Genomic DNA, 15,072 nt, shown 5'->3' on the forward strand with positions numbered 1-15,072 from the left:
AGCCTAAGTGAACTTATGACGGTCCAAAATCTTAGTTTTGTTTATTACTTCTTCTCTTCTGGTTTAGAGCCCCCCCCCCCCCCCCCCCACACACACACACACACCACCACCACCACCACCACCATCGCATTTGAGTCAAAATAATAATCATAAATTTATCTAATGAAATATGAGCTACATCTGGCAAAAAATTATATAACTGGGAACGGCATTCCTATGCTTCAAATAGTGACTTAAGATGTCTTATAAAAGTTTTTAGGGGAGTATATTTTTTCTCTATTAACTCCAACTTATTTTTTAAGATGCAATAGGAAAATTACGCTGCGTGACATGCATCATATTCCCGTGTTTTCTTCCTACGCCCGCCATTTTTATTTACTCTGCATATTAGGTTTGTCTAAATTCAAACTTTATAGACTTTCAACAAGTTTGTGGAAAAATATATTAACATATATACCTTCAAATATATATATCATTGAACCTAAAAAAATATCATTGGATTAATCATTAGATATATTTTCACATCACATAAATATGTTACTTTCAACTTGGTCAAATTTGATAAAGTTTGACTTCAGTTAAAGCTAATACGTGGAGCTAATAAAAACGGAGGGAGTAATTTTTTGATCGAACGATTCGGTAATGAAGTTGTTTACACGGAAGTTGGTTGCGTACGCTCGAGATCTAGCTCGAGTCTTCTTCCCAGACTCAGCATCAATGCATGGCGTGCACGTACGTGCATTTCATCGGCGATCGAAATTACGCGGTCATCATACCGGAGTACTCCAGCTATAGCTAGCTAGCTAGCTTGTGTTGGCGCGGGCACTCGAGCCGTCAGTGGTCAGCGGACAGCGGTACTGTACTGGTCACCAATACGCAGGCCCGTGCAATGTGCATTGTGCATGGCTTCCTTTCTGTTTCTGTTTTTTCTATCGAAAGAAATGGTAATATGATTCCAGCTTTGAATCCACTCATCAATCATCCGAGAATTCCGAAACAGCGTACTCTCTCGTACAACTCCACTCAACGACCACGATCGATCGAGGCATGCGTGCATGCACGCATGCATGCAAGAATGATTTGCTCCGCCCACCACGGCAAAGACCGTTTTGATTGATCAATGCCACCGCAAATTCAGGTGGAGGTAAGTGCGGGTTGATTAAAGGAAATGGCAGGGGGTTTTGTGCAAAAGTGTGCGCTGACCGGTTCAGCCACCTGACTGCCAATTGTCGAGTTCTCACTGGCCTGGAACTAAATCATCACATGAGGTGCAAGTTGAGATATGGTGAAGTCAAGATTTACAAGTTTAGGACTAAATCGTCACATTCTATGCAAGTTAGGGTATTTAGGATGCTATTACCTCCTTATTTTTTCGATAAAGGATGAATTTTATTGGCTTAAAATGGAGCATCAAGAGAATACAAACACTATGAGCACACATCCGGCCTCTGCATAGTTAGGATGCATACAGCCAACACCAACACACACAAACACGCCGGCAACAACAAAGTTGTATAAGACCAAAACTATGCATAGGCAAAGTAAAAAAAGAAAGAAAAAAAAGGCCCAAAGCGATCAGATTCACAGTCGGCAAACTATAGCAATGGCCATATCCACACCAACCATCTTATGACATCACACGGACAATGAGACTCTTCAACAACAACGCCTTCAGGAAGGTGACGACACTTAAGCGCTGACGTCGCCGGATCCAACCATGAAGGCAGAATCAAGGTTTTCACCCTGAAGAAATAGCCTGAGTATGTCCAAGCAATGCCTTCAACAAGGTAACGACATAAAAAATATCGCCATTGCCAGGAACCAACATAGGTCATACCTAGGCTTTCGCCACGGAGCTCAAGACCGGTGCACATAGCACCACCATCGAAGTCTTTCATGTGTTGTCACCACCACTTTCCGCTATCCCAGCAGCTACATGCAATGTGCGATCACCGCCACTGAACAATCATTCCTCTACGTCAAGTCTTTACCCATAGTTTGCATCTCATCACTGGAGTCAACCACCAGATCTGGAGAGATAAATCCTCACGGAGATCTTTTAGTGACCACAGCTGTCATGGAGCCGCAGGAGGACGCTGCAACAGTCTACACGCACCACCACCCGGCCGACCGAGTCTAGATCACCGCCAACATGCCATCTAGATCTGAACAAGGGCTGGATTGGATGGATCAAATCTGACGAGCAAATGCCTTGCACGCGAGGCAGCCAACGCGTGAGCGCGCACAATCATCTCCTGTAAGGCAGCCGCAGCTTGATCAGATCCGCGTGTCCCCATCCCGCTCAGGCCGATCCGATGCCAACGCCTATGCCCATCGACCAGAGCACCAAAGCAGCACGGCAACACAGCATCACGTTGGCACCACACAGACGGCCAAGGTTTATACCGGTCCCTTCAAGCTCCATCTAATTTTCCCCCTAGTCAATCCCTCTTCTCACATACAGATGCCCTCTTTTCACGTCCAACGCCTTCCACATCAACCACGACCCTGGAGCTACTACGGCGTCAGACAACAACACCATCCTGCACGTCTCTGTCCCGATCATGGAAGCCGCGTCGTCCCGATCTCGCGGCTGGCTGGAACTGCACGGAGCCTCGCCATGAAGATGTATGGCGTCGTCGGTACTCCCACGGAGATCCTTCATCCCCTCATCGGAGCCCTCATCGTGCCACTGACCATCCACGTGAAGGATCGACAACGGATCTGGTCGAGATGCCAGATCCATGGCCATTGCCACCGCCCATCGTAGAGCCAAGGAACCCACTGGAGAATCCCGCCAGCCATGGGGCTGCTGTAGCCGCTGCATGGCCAGGAAGCCGCCCTGGTCGTCATGCGAAGCACCCTACCCGAGGCGCCCCAGTCGCTTCTTGGGTTACCACCACATCGTCCTGCCCTAGCGCCACTGGTACCAGGCGCTGCCGCCATCGTGGTCAACGCCGGCGGCAGGATTTGATCCCCCCCCCCTCCCAATCGCCCTGGGATGGAGGCAGGAGGGGGTCGAGAGTACAGAGTGTTGTTTACACACATCCCAAAGAGAAACACGAGTATAGATGCTTGTTTGACACACGGATCAGGCAACAAACTCGCTCACATCAGACTATCCTGGTGGGAAACATAGAAAGAAATTCACATGAACGGGAGATCGAGAGAGAAACCCAACGGCGCAGTCAAGACCAAATCTCTTTTTATTTGAATGTTGGCAGAAGAGCTGCCAAATTCGTTGATCAGAAGAAGGTATTACAAATAACACCACCAGAGGAGAAATGCATTGTATAAGACGAGTGCTAAAAAAAGAAATGAAACGGGGTTGCTTGGTTTATCGAGGGAAAACGGGCGAAAACCTAAGTAGCGTCTAACAAGACTAGGCCTAAAGCACCATAATACATACAACACATCAAATGACCAACACCCCAAAACACGCCAGGCCGGGCGCTCGAGCGCTTTCGTCGCTGCGAAAGTGCACATAAAAACCGGTGTATCAATCCAAGCTGCCACAAGCATATCCGCAAAACTCAACGACATCAAAGAGGAACGCTGTGTTCGATAGAGCAAACATATGCTGCTTCAATCCTGCGAGGTTGGCCGACATAACTTGCCTGACGCACTTGCATGTGGAGGGTGCCTCTGCTCCTCTCACGGAGATGCTAGACAAGCCGTCGCCAACCATCTTCAAGACGATGTCCTCAAGAGGAGACACGATGCCGAGCAAAGCCGATAGCGTCGTCATCGTCCAACCCAGGGAGCGGCGAGAAAGGTAGATCCGGCAATCAGGCGGACGTGTGGCTCACCTCTATTGGTCGTCGGCTACGAAGCGGCACCCACGTGCTGCTGGTTATGCTAGTGAGCAGTGGCCATTGGTGCGTGTTGTTTTGCCTCTGTTCAAAGACCTCGAGAACCAACGGCGTGCTTCCGGCGAGCTCCTGAACAGAACAGGGAGGAGCGGCGACCTCCGATTACTCCGATAAAGGATGCGTTACGTGGGCGTGGAGGGCAAGCGGAGCGGAGGAGCGATTAGCGATGAATCAATGGGGCGGCGTGCGTGCCTCCGATGGGGCGCTGGGTTAGGAAACTTTTGATATGGAGGGATTAGCGCAATTGGTGGGATCAGTGGGACACAACGGGTGGAATATTCCTATGCGGGTGGAGTGCCCTCAGTCATATTAAATTGCTAATGGCCAATCTAACGGTGCTAATCAGGTTGGGTACATTTTCAGGGTGGCTTCAAGAAAGAAATAGTTTTTCTTGTGTGTGTTTAGAACTGTACAAAATGCAGGTGGGTACCCATCCTCGTCCCATCGATCAATGCACACAGCCACACGAGTCATTTTTGTTGCGTCAAAACATTTCAATTTATTATAGTGATGTACAGATTCGATCTTTATGTTAATATGTTCCCATACTATTATCACTCTTTTTAGACATAAACACTACTTCCTCCGTCCCATAATATAAGAACGTTTTTGACACTACAATAGTGTAAAAAACACTCTTATATTATGGGACAGAGGGAGTACCTCATATTTCACATCCCTTGGCGATCCAATTTCAGAATGTTTTCTTGTCCATAGCATACGTCTCTAATCCTGTAAGAACTCATTTGCTTCGAGATATGACACAACTTGATCAGCCATCGATTTAGGCGTGGCGCAGTCACCAGCTTTGCACTGTATCACTATCTGCAAGGAGCAGTTCAAGGGCTCACTCAGCGAAATGAACACCCATCATTATTGAACTAGGAACCTCTTACAGAGCAGTTGGTAATAATACAACTATGTTGCTTTTAATAATATTTGGGTGTTCAAATATTTGCGCTTGCTAACCTCGCAGTCAGAAGGTGGTTCATAAGGATCATCAATTCCAGTAAACCCTGCGGATGATTTACAAAGTAAGATTTGCTAAAACATAATAAAGATGGTGGTCAGTTGGTTCATTTACCTTTGATTTTTCCTGCACGGGCAAGCTTGTACAAGCCTTTTGGATCCCTGGCTTCACAAACTTCAAGTGGGACATTCAAAAACACCTACAGAAAATACACTTTTCTATGCCGGTTACCTTGATAATAAGATCGACCAGATGGTTCGAAGGAATTCTACAGTGTGTGAAAACATACCTCAATGAATGTAGAATTGTGCAGTAATTTACGGCAAGCGCTGCGTTCACTTCTGTAGGGCGATATCAAGCTAGCAATGCAGATCAGACCAGCATCTGCAAACAGCTTTGCTACTTCTCCTGAAAAGTTGGACATGAACACATTTAGAAATGGTATAACTGCAAGGCAAAAAACGACCACAATACTGGGATCTTTGAACGGACAAAACATACCTACTCTGCGTATATTTTCAGCACGGTCCTTTGCTTCGAAACAGAGGTCTCGGTTTAACCCATGCCTTAGATTGTCACCGTCTAGAATGTAGGTCAGATGACCTCTGGAGTGCAGCTCGCGACTTAGCGCGCATGCTAGTGTGCTTTTCCCTGAAGTATATGTTGAGATCTTACAAATATAATAGAGGCTCCACAGTTTAGTGTATGACTATGATGGCTTGATCAGCTCGTAAATACCTGAACCACTTAACCCTGTTATCCACACAACACAACCCTTCTGATTTAGCAGTTTCTGCCTCTCAAACTGACCTATTGGACAGTCATGCCAAAGAATGTTTGTCGATTTCCCAACAGTTGAGGTCACAAGCTTGTCGATACCTGGTAATTTCAGGCTTGTAAGGTAAGGGTCTTGAAAGGATAAATCCTGTATTGTATAATGCTGCCAAAGATAATCACATTTGGCGTATAGTGTTCCAGGATTGTGATTTCTCATAATTGAAGATCTAAGAAAGGTGCTGATCCATACACTCTGTTATGATTGACTCCATAAAGAGAAGAGGAGTGCTAAAGCTTGTAAAACAGGAGACATGATAAAACTGAAAATGTTTGGTTGCATGGACATGTCATTGAGGTGAGCATCCCATTTGAGGGTCCCAGTTCCAGACAGTATCAGCAAACTATGATTTTGTCAGCACCAACCAGTCCACACAGAACCATGTGCTGTCTTAATAGTATAGCAAGTTTTCCATTTTCTTCTTGAAGTTCTCTATGTTATTATCATCAAACTATGGTTTTGTCAGCATCAACCGTTCCTCGCAGCACCATGTGCTGTTTAAAAAAAACTTGAGACATGTTCGAAAATTGACAGGGGTTATTTGTCTTAGTTTTATACCAGCGAGCAGCATTTTTGAACTGCATTAAAATTCCAAATAAACCCCTGTCCTTTAAATTAACTTTTTTGGCTCCCTTTTTGCAAGCCCCACCGAGAAACTGTTACACTATGTATAGTCAAACAGAGGATTACTGACAAGCCAAACTCAGCTGCTATTCTGTCATATTCACCCAAATCGTTCTCGTCCGTACATGGAGGTTGTTGCTCATAATAAAATGAATTGAATCAGAGACCAAGTTGGTGGGGTTGGTTTTGAGGATTGGGAATCCACAAATATGTTAATGCACCAAGTGTTGCACATGGTGAGAAATATATCTGAAAAGTCAGCTAGGGACTCATAAAATGGATTGAATGATTTTCCTTTTCCCTGAACAGAAAAGGATTGAATGATAATCCTTCTGTTTCTTTTTACTCTGCATGTAAGCTTTGTCGGCAGGTCAAATTTCACAAAGTTTGACCAAGATTATAGAAAAATGTCATTAGATGCATCATGCAATTTGTGAAATTTGACCAACATATAGAAAAATGTCATTAGATGTTGCTATATTTTAATATAAACTTGGTCGCACTTAACGAACTTTGACGCAAATCTTATATGCAGAGTAAAAAGAACCAGAGGAGTAGTTGTAAGCATCGAATTTCCACGTTTATCTCTTCGCTGCCAGTTAGTACGTCCAAGCAATTATTTGGAAGCACTCATTTATGATTCAAGTAATAAAAAATCAGATTGAAAAAATAAATTTCAGCGCCAGTGATCCATGCACTAGTTTTACAATAACGGAAGTATGTGTGGCATAATTTTACTTTGGGAATAGAAATGATTTTAGTTACTTGTACTGGAAGTTTTAACTTTTCAATGCTAACAATTCGTATGACGACGGTTATCTTGTGTGGTACCATCCTCTGGGGGGGGGGGGGGTTCATTTTTGGAGATGTGCATAGACTCGAGGGACCAATGGATGGCTTCTGCGGTGGAGCGGCGTTCCCTGTGACCCATCAACGATGTGGAGTCTCGGCGGCGTGCCGTTATAGGGTCTCAGCGACGGCTGCGTGATGATGGACGCGTGTAGAGAGGTGGCGTTGTCTGGCGCCGTAGTGGCGTGAACTACAGGCCCGGCAAGGTCGATGCATCAGTACCTGCTCTGAAGATGGATCGATGGAAGACGGTGGTGACAGCCTCTGCAGCGTGTGCATGCGGTGTCCGCTGAGGGTGTGGCGGACCGGTGTGTCATCAGACTCGGCAATTCGGCTTGGTTGGCTACTCCGGCTTTAGACGTTGGGCTTTGATGTGATGTCTAGGTATGTAACCCCGACAATCTGCACCCTTCATCAACTGACTAGGAGTAGCGACAGTTGTCGATGGTGGATTTAGACTTATTGATGTATTACTTTGTAAGGTCTTGATGAATAATTAATAAAAATAGATGCATGCATCACCCTCCTTTAAAAAAACTAGTTCATATGATTTTTAATTTTTACTTTATGTTATGAGAAGAAGAACAGGAGAAGAAGGCTCGCATCATTTTTCTAATTCCGCTTGTTTTTCTAGTTTCTATCCAAAACCATATATACTTCCCTAGGCAATAGCCACTATATAGAAAAGGTGACATTTTGGTTATACAACACAATACTAGAAGATTTCTATCGGCGTTGTCAAAAGAAGATGTATTAACAAATGGCAATATGTTTAAATGGTAGTATTAACTGCAACGAGAAGGAAGAAGACTCGCAATCAATTACTAAGTCACCTGCCATGGCTGCTCCATTGACGGGCTGCTTCCCGGCAGCCACAGCCACCACCGGCATCCTCTCCCCTGCGTCCGCCGCCACGAGCCTGCCACCGGCTCCTCCTCTCCTCGGACCTCCGGCGACGCCGACAGACCGCAGCCTCGCCGCTGGCGCGCCATGGCGGCCAGCGCCGGAGCAGGGGCGAGGAACAGCCTTCGCTAGCATGGTGCGTTCCGCGTGGTACTAGGTGACAGATGCGTGCTATACACACATGCCTTTCGTTGTGGCAGAAATTTGACAAGAAGGGGGGCTGCCAGATGATTTGCAATTTTGTAGGACGTTGGAACGGAAACGTCTATATATAGCAGATTCTTGCGCCAGTGAGTAAATTGCAGAGAACTACCACATACCGGGTTAGGGTCATGTATAACTACCACATGACACATGTGGTAAGCAATCCAAATAATTTAAAAAAAATGTCACATATAACTATCTTTTTTCTTATATACCTACCAAAAATTTGGTTTTTGTATTAAAAAATATTGATGATCGTTTTGATTAAATCTGACCCGGATTATGACAGTCGTGGCCTACTCGCCAAGGCTGACATGGCATAAAAAGTTGACTCCGTTAAGTTAGATGTTTATGACACGTGGGGCTCACTTATCCTTTGTTTACACAAAAGAAAAAAGAGAGAAACCCACTCTCATCATTGTGGTCTGACTTCCTGATCGAGAACATTTGGAAGGAACCTAACCGTCCAATTTTTCAACGGGATCCGCCTTACATGCATTGAGATGGCGGCTCTTGCCTTCCAAGACATATTAACCTCAATTAGCCCCCTCAGCTCTTCCTAAGACTCATTTAGCTTTCTCTTAATTCTTGCTAAAGCTTCGCTGCTGCTTGCAAAACATGACACCTATGTACATTAACCCTCTATTTCGTCTAAATGAAAAGGCATTGCTTTTGCCGATTCCTTGATTTTTATTTTATTCTATGACCGAACACGATCTATTAACTCAATTTTACATGCGCAATTTTTTGCGTGCCCTATGATATATGTAAGCTTACAATCGAGAAATTGGTATGCAAGTTTTGCTTGTGCATATAAATTGAGTGTGCATTTTTTTCTACTTTACAAAAAACAAGGTGATTCTCAAGAAAAAGTGTACATTTTCCTTCATTTGAAGGACAAGTATCACAAGCTATAAAGCCATGACTCCTTTCCCAAGTTCTCCCAGGACAATATTTGGGAAGCCCGAAGCCTTATATACGAGGGAAATGCCATTAAGTGGACAAGAATTATTCCCCATGGAGGTGTTCCTGCCCAAAGTTAACTAATAGACCAGATTCAACGAACCTGAGTTCCGGTCGACGTATGTAGCTAGCTTATGTGTCGGTAAGTAATAGCGTGTGAGTTCATCATTTTTCTCTACTTTGTAGGCTGTGTGAGCTCCCAGTCAGCAACCACATAACCACGTAGTACATGCCAAATGCCTGCCAGATGCTGCTCAACTCAAGAGCCACAGTAGTTGGACACCTCAATCACAATTAGATAAAGCTTAGGGCACCAAATAAATTAGATGATATCGTGTTAGTTGTTGTGAAAGCAGCTTAACTAAATCAGTTCTAGCAAGAACCCATGAGCATATGGATCACGTACCCATCAATCTATTATTGATGCAACTTTGGCAACCTAATTGGGGCATACAAAGTGGCGACTCACGGTCCACTACTGTAGTGCTACAAACACTTGTCTTGGCCAAGTTGCACTTTTCTAGCTGTTGGCCCAGGTCCCTTGTGTTAGAAATAATCCTTTAGGATTAACATAATAGGATCTTAAACTTGAGATTAGAACATCTCTTATGTAGAAACTTAGGGACTAACCTTGACTGTAGCCCATGGCTGCACCTTGGGGTCTCCGGCAGTTAAAATATGACCGACGAAGAAGGGCAGCACGTAGATGGTGTGGACGTGTAGCAGGAACGCCGCCGGCACAGCCTTGCAGCGGCAGGCAGTGGAAACGGCCTTCTGAGTCCTCCTAATGGCCTAAACTTGTTAGGGTATGTAGAATAGATATCCCCAGGATGATGCCTCGCATGTCATGTAGGATCGAAAAGTGGGATCCTCTGCAGGAGGCGAGATCCCCTGCAAGAGACGGGTGCTTGGGGAGAAAAAGTATGGTTTTGGTGTCAAAAGTTGAGTAAAAAGTAAAGATGCATGTGTGCTAGAGTGTTTATTTTCTATTTCTTAATGAGTTCCACTAGTGGTGGCTTGCATTTGTTAGAGTTGTGTCGAATATTGTGTACAGGGTAGGTTACAGTTGAACTAGGAGTTGTATTGTGTTTACATAGGATGTGGAGTCGTGTCCTAATAGGACACTTATATCCTAGGCCTCTCATATATAACGGGGTAGACACACGATGTAACCTATGCCAACATAATAGCACAGGCGCGCAAGGGGGAGCCGGCGGCGTGTGTCGACGCCCGGGTCGCCAGGGTGCGATATTGTGACGGCGTCACGGGAAGAGCGCCCATAGTCAAGCCCCGGTGATGTAGCCATATCGGTGAACCTCGTTAACAAATCTCGGTGTCGTGCTCATGTGATTGCTTGGTCCTCAGATAATTGACGGTATGCCTCGGATTTATTTTAACAAATGGTATCATGAGCTAGGTTATTCGAAGGCTGTGAATTATTAGAATTATTGATCGGGACGAAATATAAGTTTGAGATGCAGCCGGCAGCGGCGTGGTTCTCGACCAGATTTGAAGAAGCAATCGGAATAAGAGTCGACGGCGTTGAATCGAGCAAGCGGCAGGCATATCGTAGTGCGGCGCCTGGAAGCGGCCTCGTTGGGCGCGCGGTGGTGCGGCTGTAGCTGTCAGCCAAGCCGCTGGTGCGGCGCTGGTTCAAAGGCAGCAGGCTGCGTGGCCTGAGGCCGAGAGCGGAAACAGGGACCCGAGGTGAAGCCACGTCAGGGCCATGGTGATCTGGTAGTAGGCCGGGCTGGGAGTGCTCGTATGGGAGACTTGTTCCATACGGAATTGCCAAGGTGCTCGTATGTGCAGCGTATTAGAGATTTGTTTTTACAAAAAAGAAGAGGACCGAGTCCTCCCGTACGACTCGGAAAGAGAGGCAGCCAGGTCCAAATCGGAAAGAAAAAAATCCATTGATGATACGTATTCATTGGAAGGCAAGGACAAGGCAAAGCAAAGCTAGCATTGGAGTTTTGTGCAAGGGAGCCGAGCCACCACGTGAAGCAAAGACTAGTAGTACATGGGTCAATCTGGTTCTGTATGCGTACACCAGTACTTGGGAAGCTTGGTTATTTTTTCGCAGGGTCAACCATACGAAGAACCATGGCGCCAACGGATATCAGGTTTGAGATGGAGAAGTTCGACGGGACTGAAAACCTTGAGTTATGGCAGACAAAGGTGAAACATTTGTTGGCACAACAGAGATGCTTGAAGACGTTGTGGGAAGTCATGTCAACTGAGATGGAATTATCATGTGATGGATGAAAATTCGCGGAAGACGATTTGGGAGCCTCGAGCGTGTCGTACAGTCGAACGAGTTCGGCTGGGTCGGACTAGGCAGTCTGACGGATCGACGCAAGTCGGTTGGTATAGAAGATGATGGTAGGATCGGCGACGACGACATAGGAGCGTGATGCTGATGGTGACCGACTTCTAGGCGTGGAAACACGTGGCACAGGCCTGAGTGCCTGTGTGACTTCGGCAAGACTATGGCGCGGGATTGATTCAAGACGATGTACACACGGAGCTTGAAGTCGACGGGGCGTGAGGGTGGATTGATCATCTACCATGGAATCATGTTGAAGGTGGAGCTGGATTGAGGGGCTACGGTGTAAGGATCCAGAGAATCGAAGCCTATTTCAGCTTGCGGAAAAAGCGAGTGACACGTAGTTCGGACTGGAGCTCCTCCTTGAACGCCTCGAGCGATCCAACTTTTCCGGGCGTGCGGTTGGCCCTCGTGGTGGTTTGTTTGGGAACTGCCGGTGGCTTTCGTTCTGGCATGATTATATTCTTGGAATGGAAGCGATGGATTTCGTATTATTTTGTTTCTGAACAAGGGTCTGAGGTTTTTTTTTCTGAACATCAGTATATAGACTTAAGCGCTCATACATATGCGCATACATTCATTTCTATGAACGCACACACGCACAGCCTACCTCTATGAGCATCTCCGAGATATTGAGCCGACATATCATCTTGAAATTTATGAAGTCACCATAGAGAGCGCATCGCCGGAAATCCTGAAATAAATCCAAGAAATAAATGCGAGCACCAGGACTTGAACCCTGGTGGGCTGAAAATATCACTGTCCCTCTAACCATCCAACCACAAGTTGGTTCCCCATGGGCCTGAGGTTTTGCGTGTGTAACTTGTATGGCTAAACCTGTGTGGATGACCTGGTCATGAAGATCTAGACAAAAATTTAAGACAAGAATTTTGATGAGGACAATAATATATAGGGGTGCCTAGAACTCATCTAGCTGAGTTATGTTATGGTCGCATTCACCTGATGTAAGCTCATGTCATGTGTTAGTTGTTCCGGCCTGTTTATTGTTGTCCCTGCCCGTTTACTGTTTTAGGCCTTCTTTAGTTTAGAGGAATTTCATAGGAATTTTAGAGGATAGGATTCTTATAGGATTTTTTTCTTTAGAGCTCTTTGGTTCATAGGAATGGATTCCTATTTTTACATAGGATTGGTTCCTATGCTCCATATTTTATAGGAAAATAAAAAAGAGCATAGACTCAATGAAAAAATTCCCTTGGTGTCAACTAAATGACATCTTGTTTCCTATTGCTACTCATAAGATTTGAGATACATGTCATCTCATTTCTTACAAGATTCCTATTCCTATGATAATCCTATCATATGAACCAAAAGAGGCATTAGTGGGCGTGCATAGGGAAGAGCAACTAATTGAGGAGCACTCGTTTCGGAGCATCCCCAAGGGTGGGCTGAGAGCACGCCACTCGGTCGTCATCACGTGTCGCGCTTTGGGCGCTCCGTCTGTATTTTGTTTTTATTTTATTTTTCCGCACGCATTTTTGGTTTTTTAGATGGTTTTTCTGCGATTTTTTGGCTTTTCGATCTTTTATCGGTCTTTCTTAGCTTATCGAAAAAAATGCATGAATAAACGCATTTTCTTGTTTCTTTTTGCTTCCACGAAAAGTACGGCCGCGTCTCACGGAAACAGAAAAAAATGTGTTTCTTTGCTTCTGTGAGAAACAAAGTTTTGTTTCCTCGAGAGGCATCGATTTTTTTCCACGAGAAGCACGGCTACGTCTTTCGGAAACAAGAAAAAAATGTATTCTCTTTTTTTAGCTTGCCCGAAAGGCAAGGGCGTGCCTCTCGAAAACGAAAAAATGTGGTTTCTTTATTATTATTTTGTTTTCGGGAGAGGCGCGTCTGTACCTCTCAGAAACGGCTTTCGGAAAGGAAAAAAACGTGCTTCGGGTGTGGTTTTTCCGTTCGATTTTTGTCCAGTTTTTTCATGAAAATAAAAATTCGTCAAAATCTATCAACATGGGGGTCTAGTTTTGAAGATCTCGACATGAGGAATCCAACGACGAAAATGTTTTGAGATTTGAACGCACGGTTTAAAAGATAAAACATTTTGAATAAGCAGATCTATGAAAACAGGAAAAACTCCCGGTTGCGCATGCCACTTACCGCAATTTTAGAAGGGTGATCCTTGAAAGGAGTACTTCTCAATTAGAAATTTCGTGTATAAGATTGTCAAATTGTAATAATTCCCGCATAGCATGTTTGGGATTTTGGGCCTATTTGTAATAACATGCAATTGCGACTACCTTGAAGAAACTTGCAGCTACGGTCGCCCTTCAAAAAACTTGCAGTTGCGACTACCCTGGAGAAACTTGCAGTTGCGACCGGCCTTGAAAAGATGCAATTGCGACTACCCTGCAGAAACTTACAATTGCCCAGGTCGTAAAAAAAACTTGCAATTGCAACTACCCTTGAGAAATTTGCAGTTGTCAGGCCAGACCCCAACCAAACAGCCTAGTCAATGATACGTCTTCAACGTATCTATAATTTATGAAGTGTTCATACCATATTTACAACAGTTTTATATGGTTTTGGTATGATACGAATGGAACTAACCCGGACTGACGTTGTTTTCAACAAAACTACCGTGGTGTTGTTTTTTGTGCATAAATAAAAATTCTCTAAATGCAGCGAAAATTTGTAATGATTTTTTTGGAATAAAAGAAGCACTAGAAGCTTCGTGAAAGGACCAGAAGGTGAAGGAGGTGGCCACTAACCACCAGGGCGCGCCAGGTGCCTTGGTCGTGGGCTAGTGGATAGTGGGCACCCCATGGCCCATCTTACCATGAGACCGACGCCAAAAAAATACTATAAATAGATAAACCATGAGAAAAAACAGTATAAGTTGGACTCCGTCGCCGCACGCCTCTGTACCTTTGAAATACCATATGGAGCCCTGTTTCAGCACCCTGCCGGAGGGGGAAATCATCAGCGGAGGCCATCTTCATCATCCCGGCGGTCACCATGATGAGGAGGAATTCTTGATTTGGCACGATTTTGATGTAGCGCGAGCTTTGGTAATATAGTTGGATAATATGGTGTTTTTTCCTCTCTATCTTGTTACAATTATTTGAGTTTTTACCTTTGAGGTTTCACTATTATCGGATTGAATATTTTTATGGATTTGAGAACACTTGATGTATGTCTTGCATATGAATACTCGTGGTGACAATGGAGTATTATATTAATTCACTTGATGTATGTAGTGGCACTCAGCTCGCGGATTCCTGAGGTGACATTGGGGTAATCTATGCATAGGCGTTGATGCATGTTTTTGTCCTACTTTCTCCAGTAGAAATATTGTGGCACTCTTCGAAATTCTTTGTGTTGGATTGAATATTATGAATCTGAAGTTGTTTGATGTGTATCGTATAATTGACTCATGAATACTTGTCGTGACATTGGAGTATCTAGGTGACATTAGAGATGGATGATGCGTATCATATGGTGTTATTTTAGTACAAACTCTAGGGTTGTTCGTGACACTTATAGGAATAGCTTAATAGATTGA

General features: G+C 44.7%; 1 protein-coding gene across 2 annotated transcripts; it reads right to left on the reverse strand.

Annotated features, from left to right (window-relative positions):
* Positions 1 to 4,324: 4,324 nt before the first annotated feature.
* LOC125542630 (adenylyl-sulfate kinase 3) lies at positions 4,325 to 8,302 on the reverse strand. 2 transcript variants are annotated; one of them, XM_048705729.2, is made up of 7 exons: positions 7,984 to 8,302; positions 5,581 to 5,721; positions 5,344 to 5,493; positions 5,132 to 5,250; positions 4,957 to 5,041; positions 4,842 to 4,888; positions 4,325 to 4,697 (listed from the first exon to the last, which is right to left on the reverse strand). In XM_048705729.2, the coding sequence occupies exons 1-7, from the start codon at positions 8,186 to 8,188 to the stop codon at positions 4,599 to 4,601; spliced, it is 846 nt and encodes a 281-aa protein (XP_048561686.1). In that variant the 5' UTR covers positions 8,189 to 8,302; the 3' UTR covers positions 4,325 to 4,598. The 2 variants fall into 2 exon arrangements, with proteins under 2 accessions (XP_048561686.1, XP_048561687.1); XM_048705730.2 differs by lacking the exon at positions 4,842 to 4,888.
* Between the last annotated feature and the right edge of the window lie 6,770 nt (positions 8,303 to 15,072).

The sequence above is a fragment of the Triticum urartu genome, chromosome 3A (genome assembly GCF_056163025.1).
Source record: "Triticum urartu cultivar PI428250 chromosome 3A, HENAU_Tu73, whole genome shotgun sequence".
Lineage (NCBI taxonomy): Eukaryota > Viridiplantae > Streptophyta > Magnoliopsida > Poales > Poaceae > Triticum > Triticum urartu.

Excerpts from the sequence above, each read along its gene's own strand:
- LOC125542630 (XM_048705729.2), bottom strand. The coding sequence starts at position 8,188 with ATGCTAGCGAAGGCTGTTCCTCGCCCCTGCTCCGGCGCTGGCCGCCAT. Across the intron at positions 5,722-7,983 it reads CAATGGAGCAGCCATGGCAG|GTATCGACAAGCTTGTGACC; the intron begins GTGACTTAGTAA and ends TGAAATTACCAG. Across the intron at positions 5,042-5,131 it reads ACAATTCTACATTCATTGAG|GTGTTTTTGAATGTCCCACT; the intron begins GTATGTTTTCAC and ends TATTTTCTGTAG.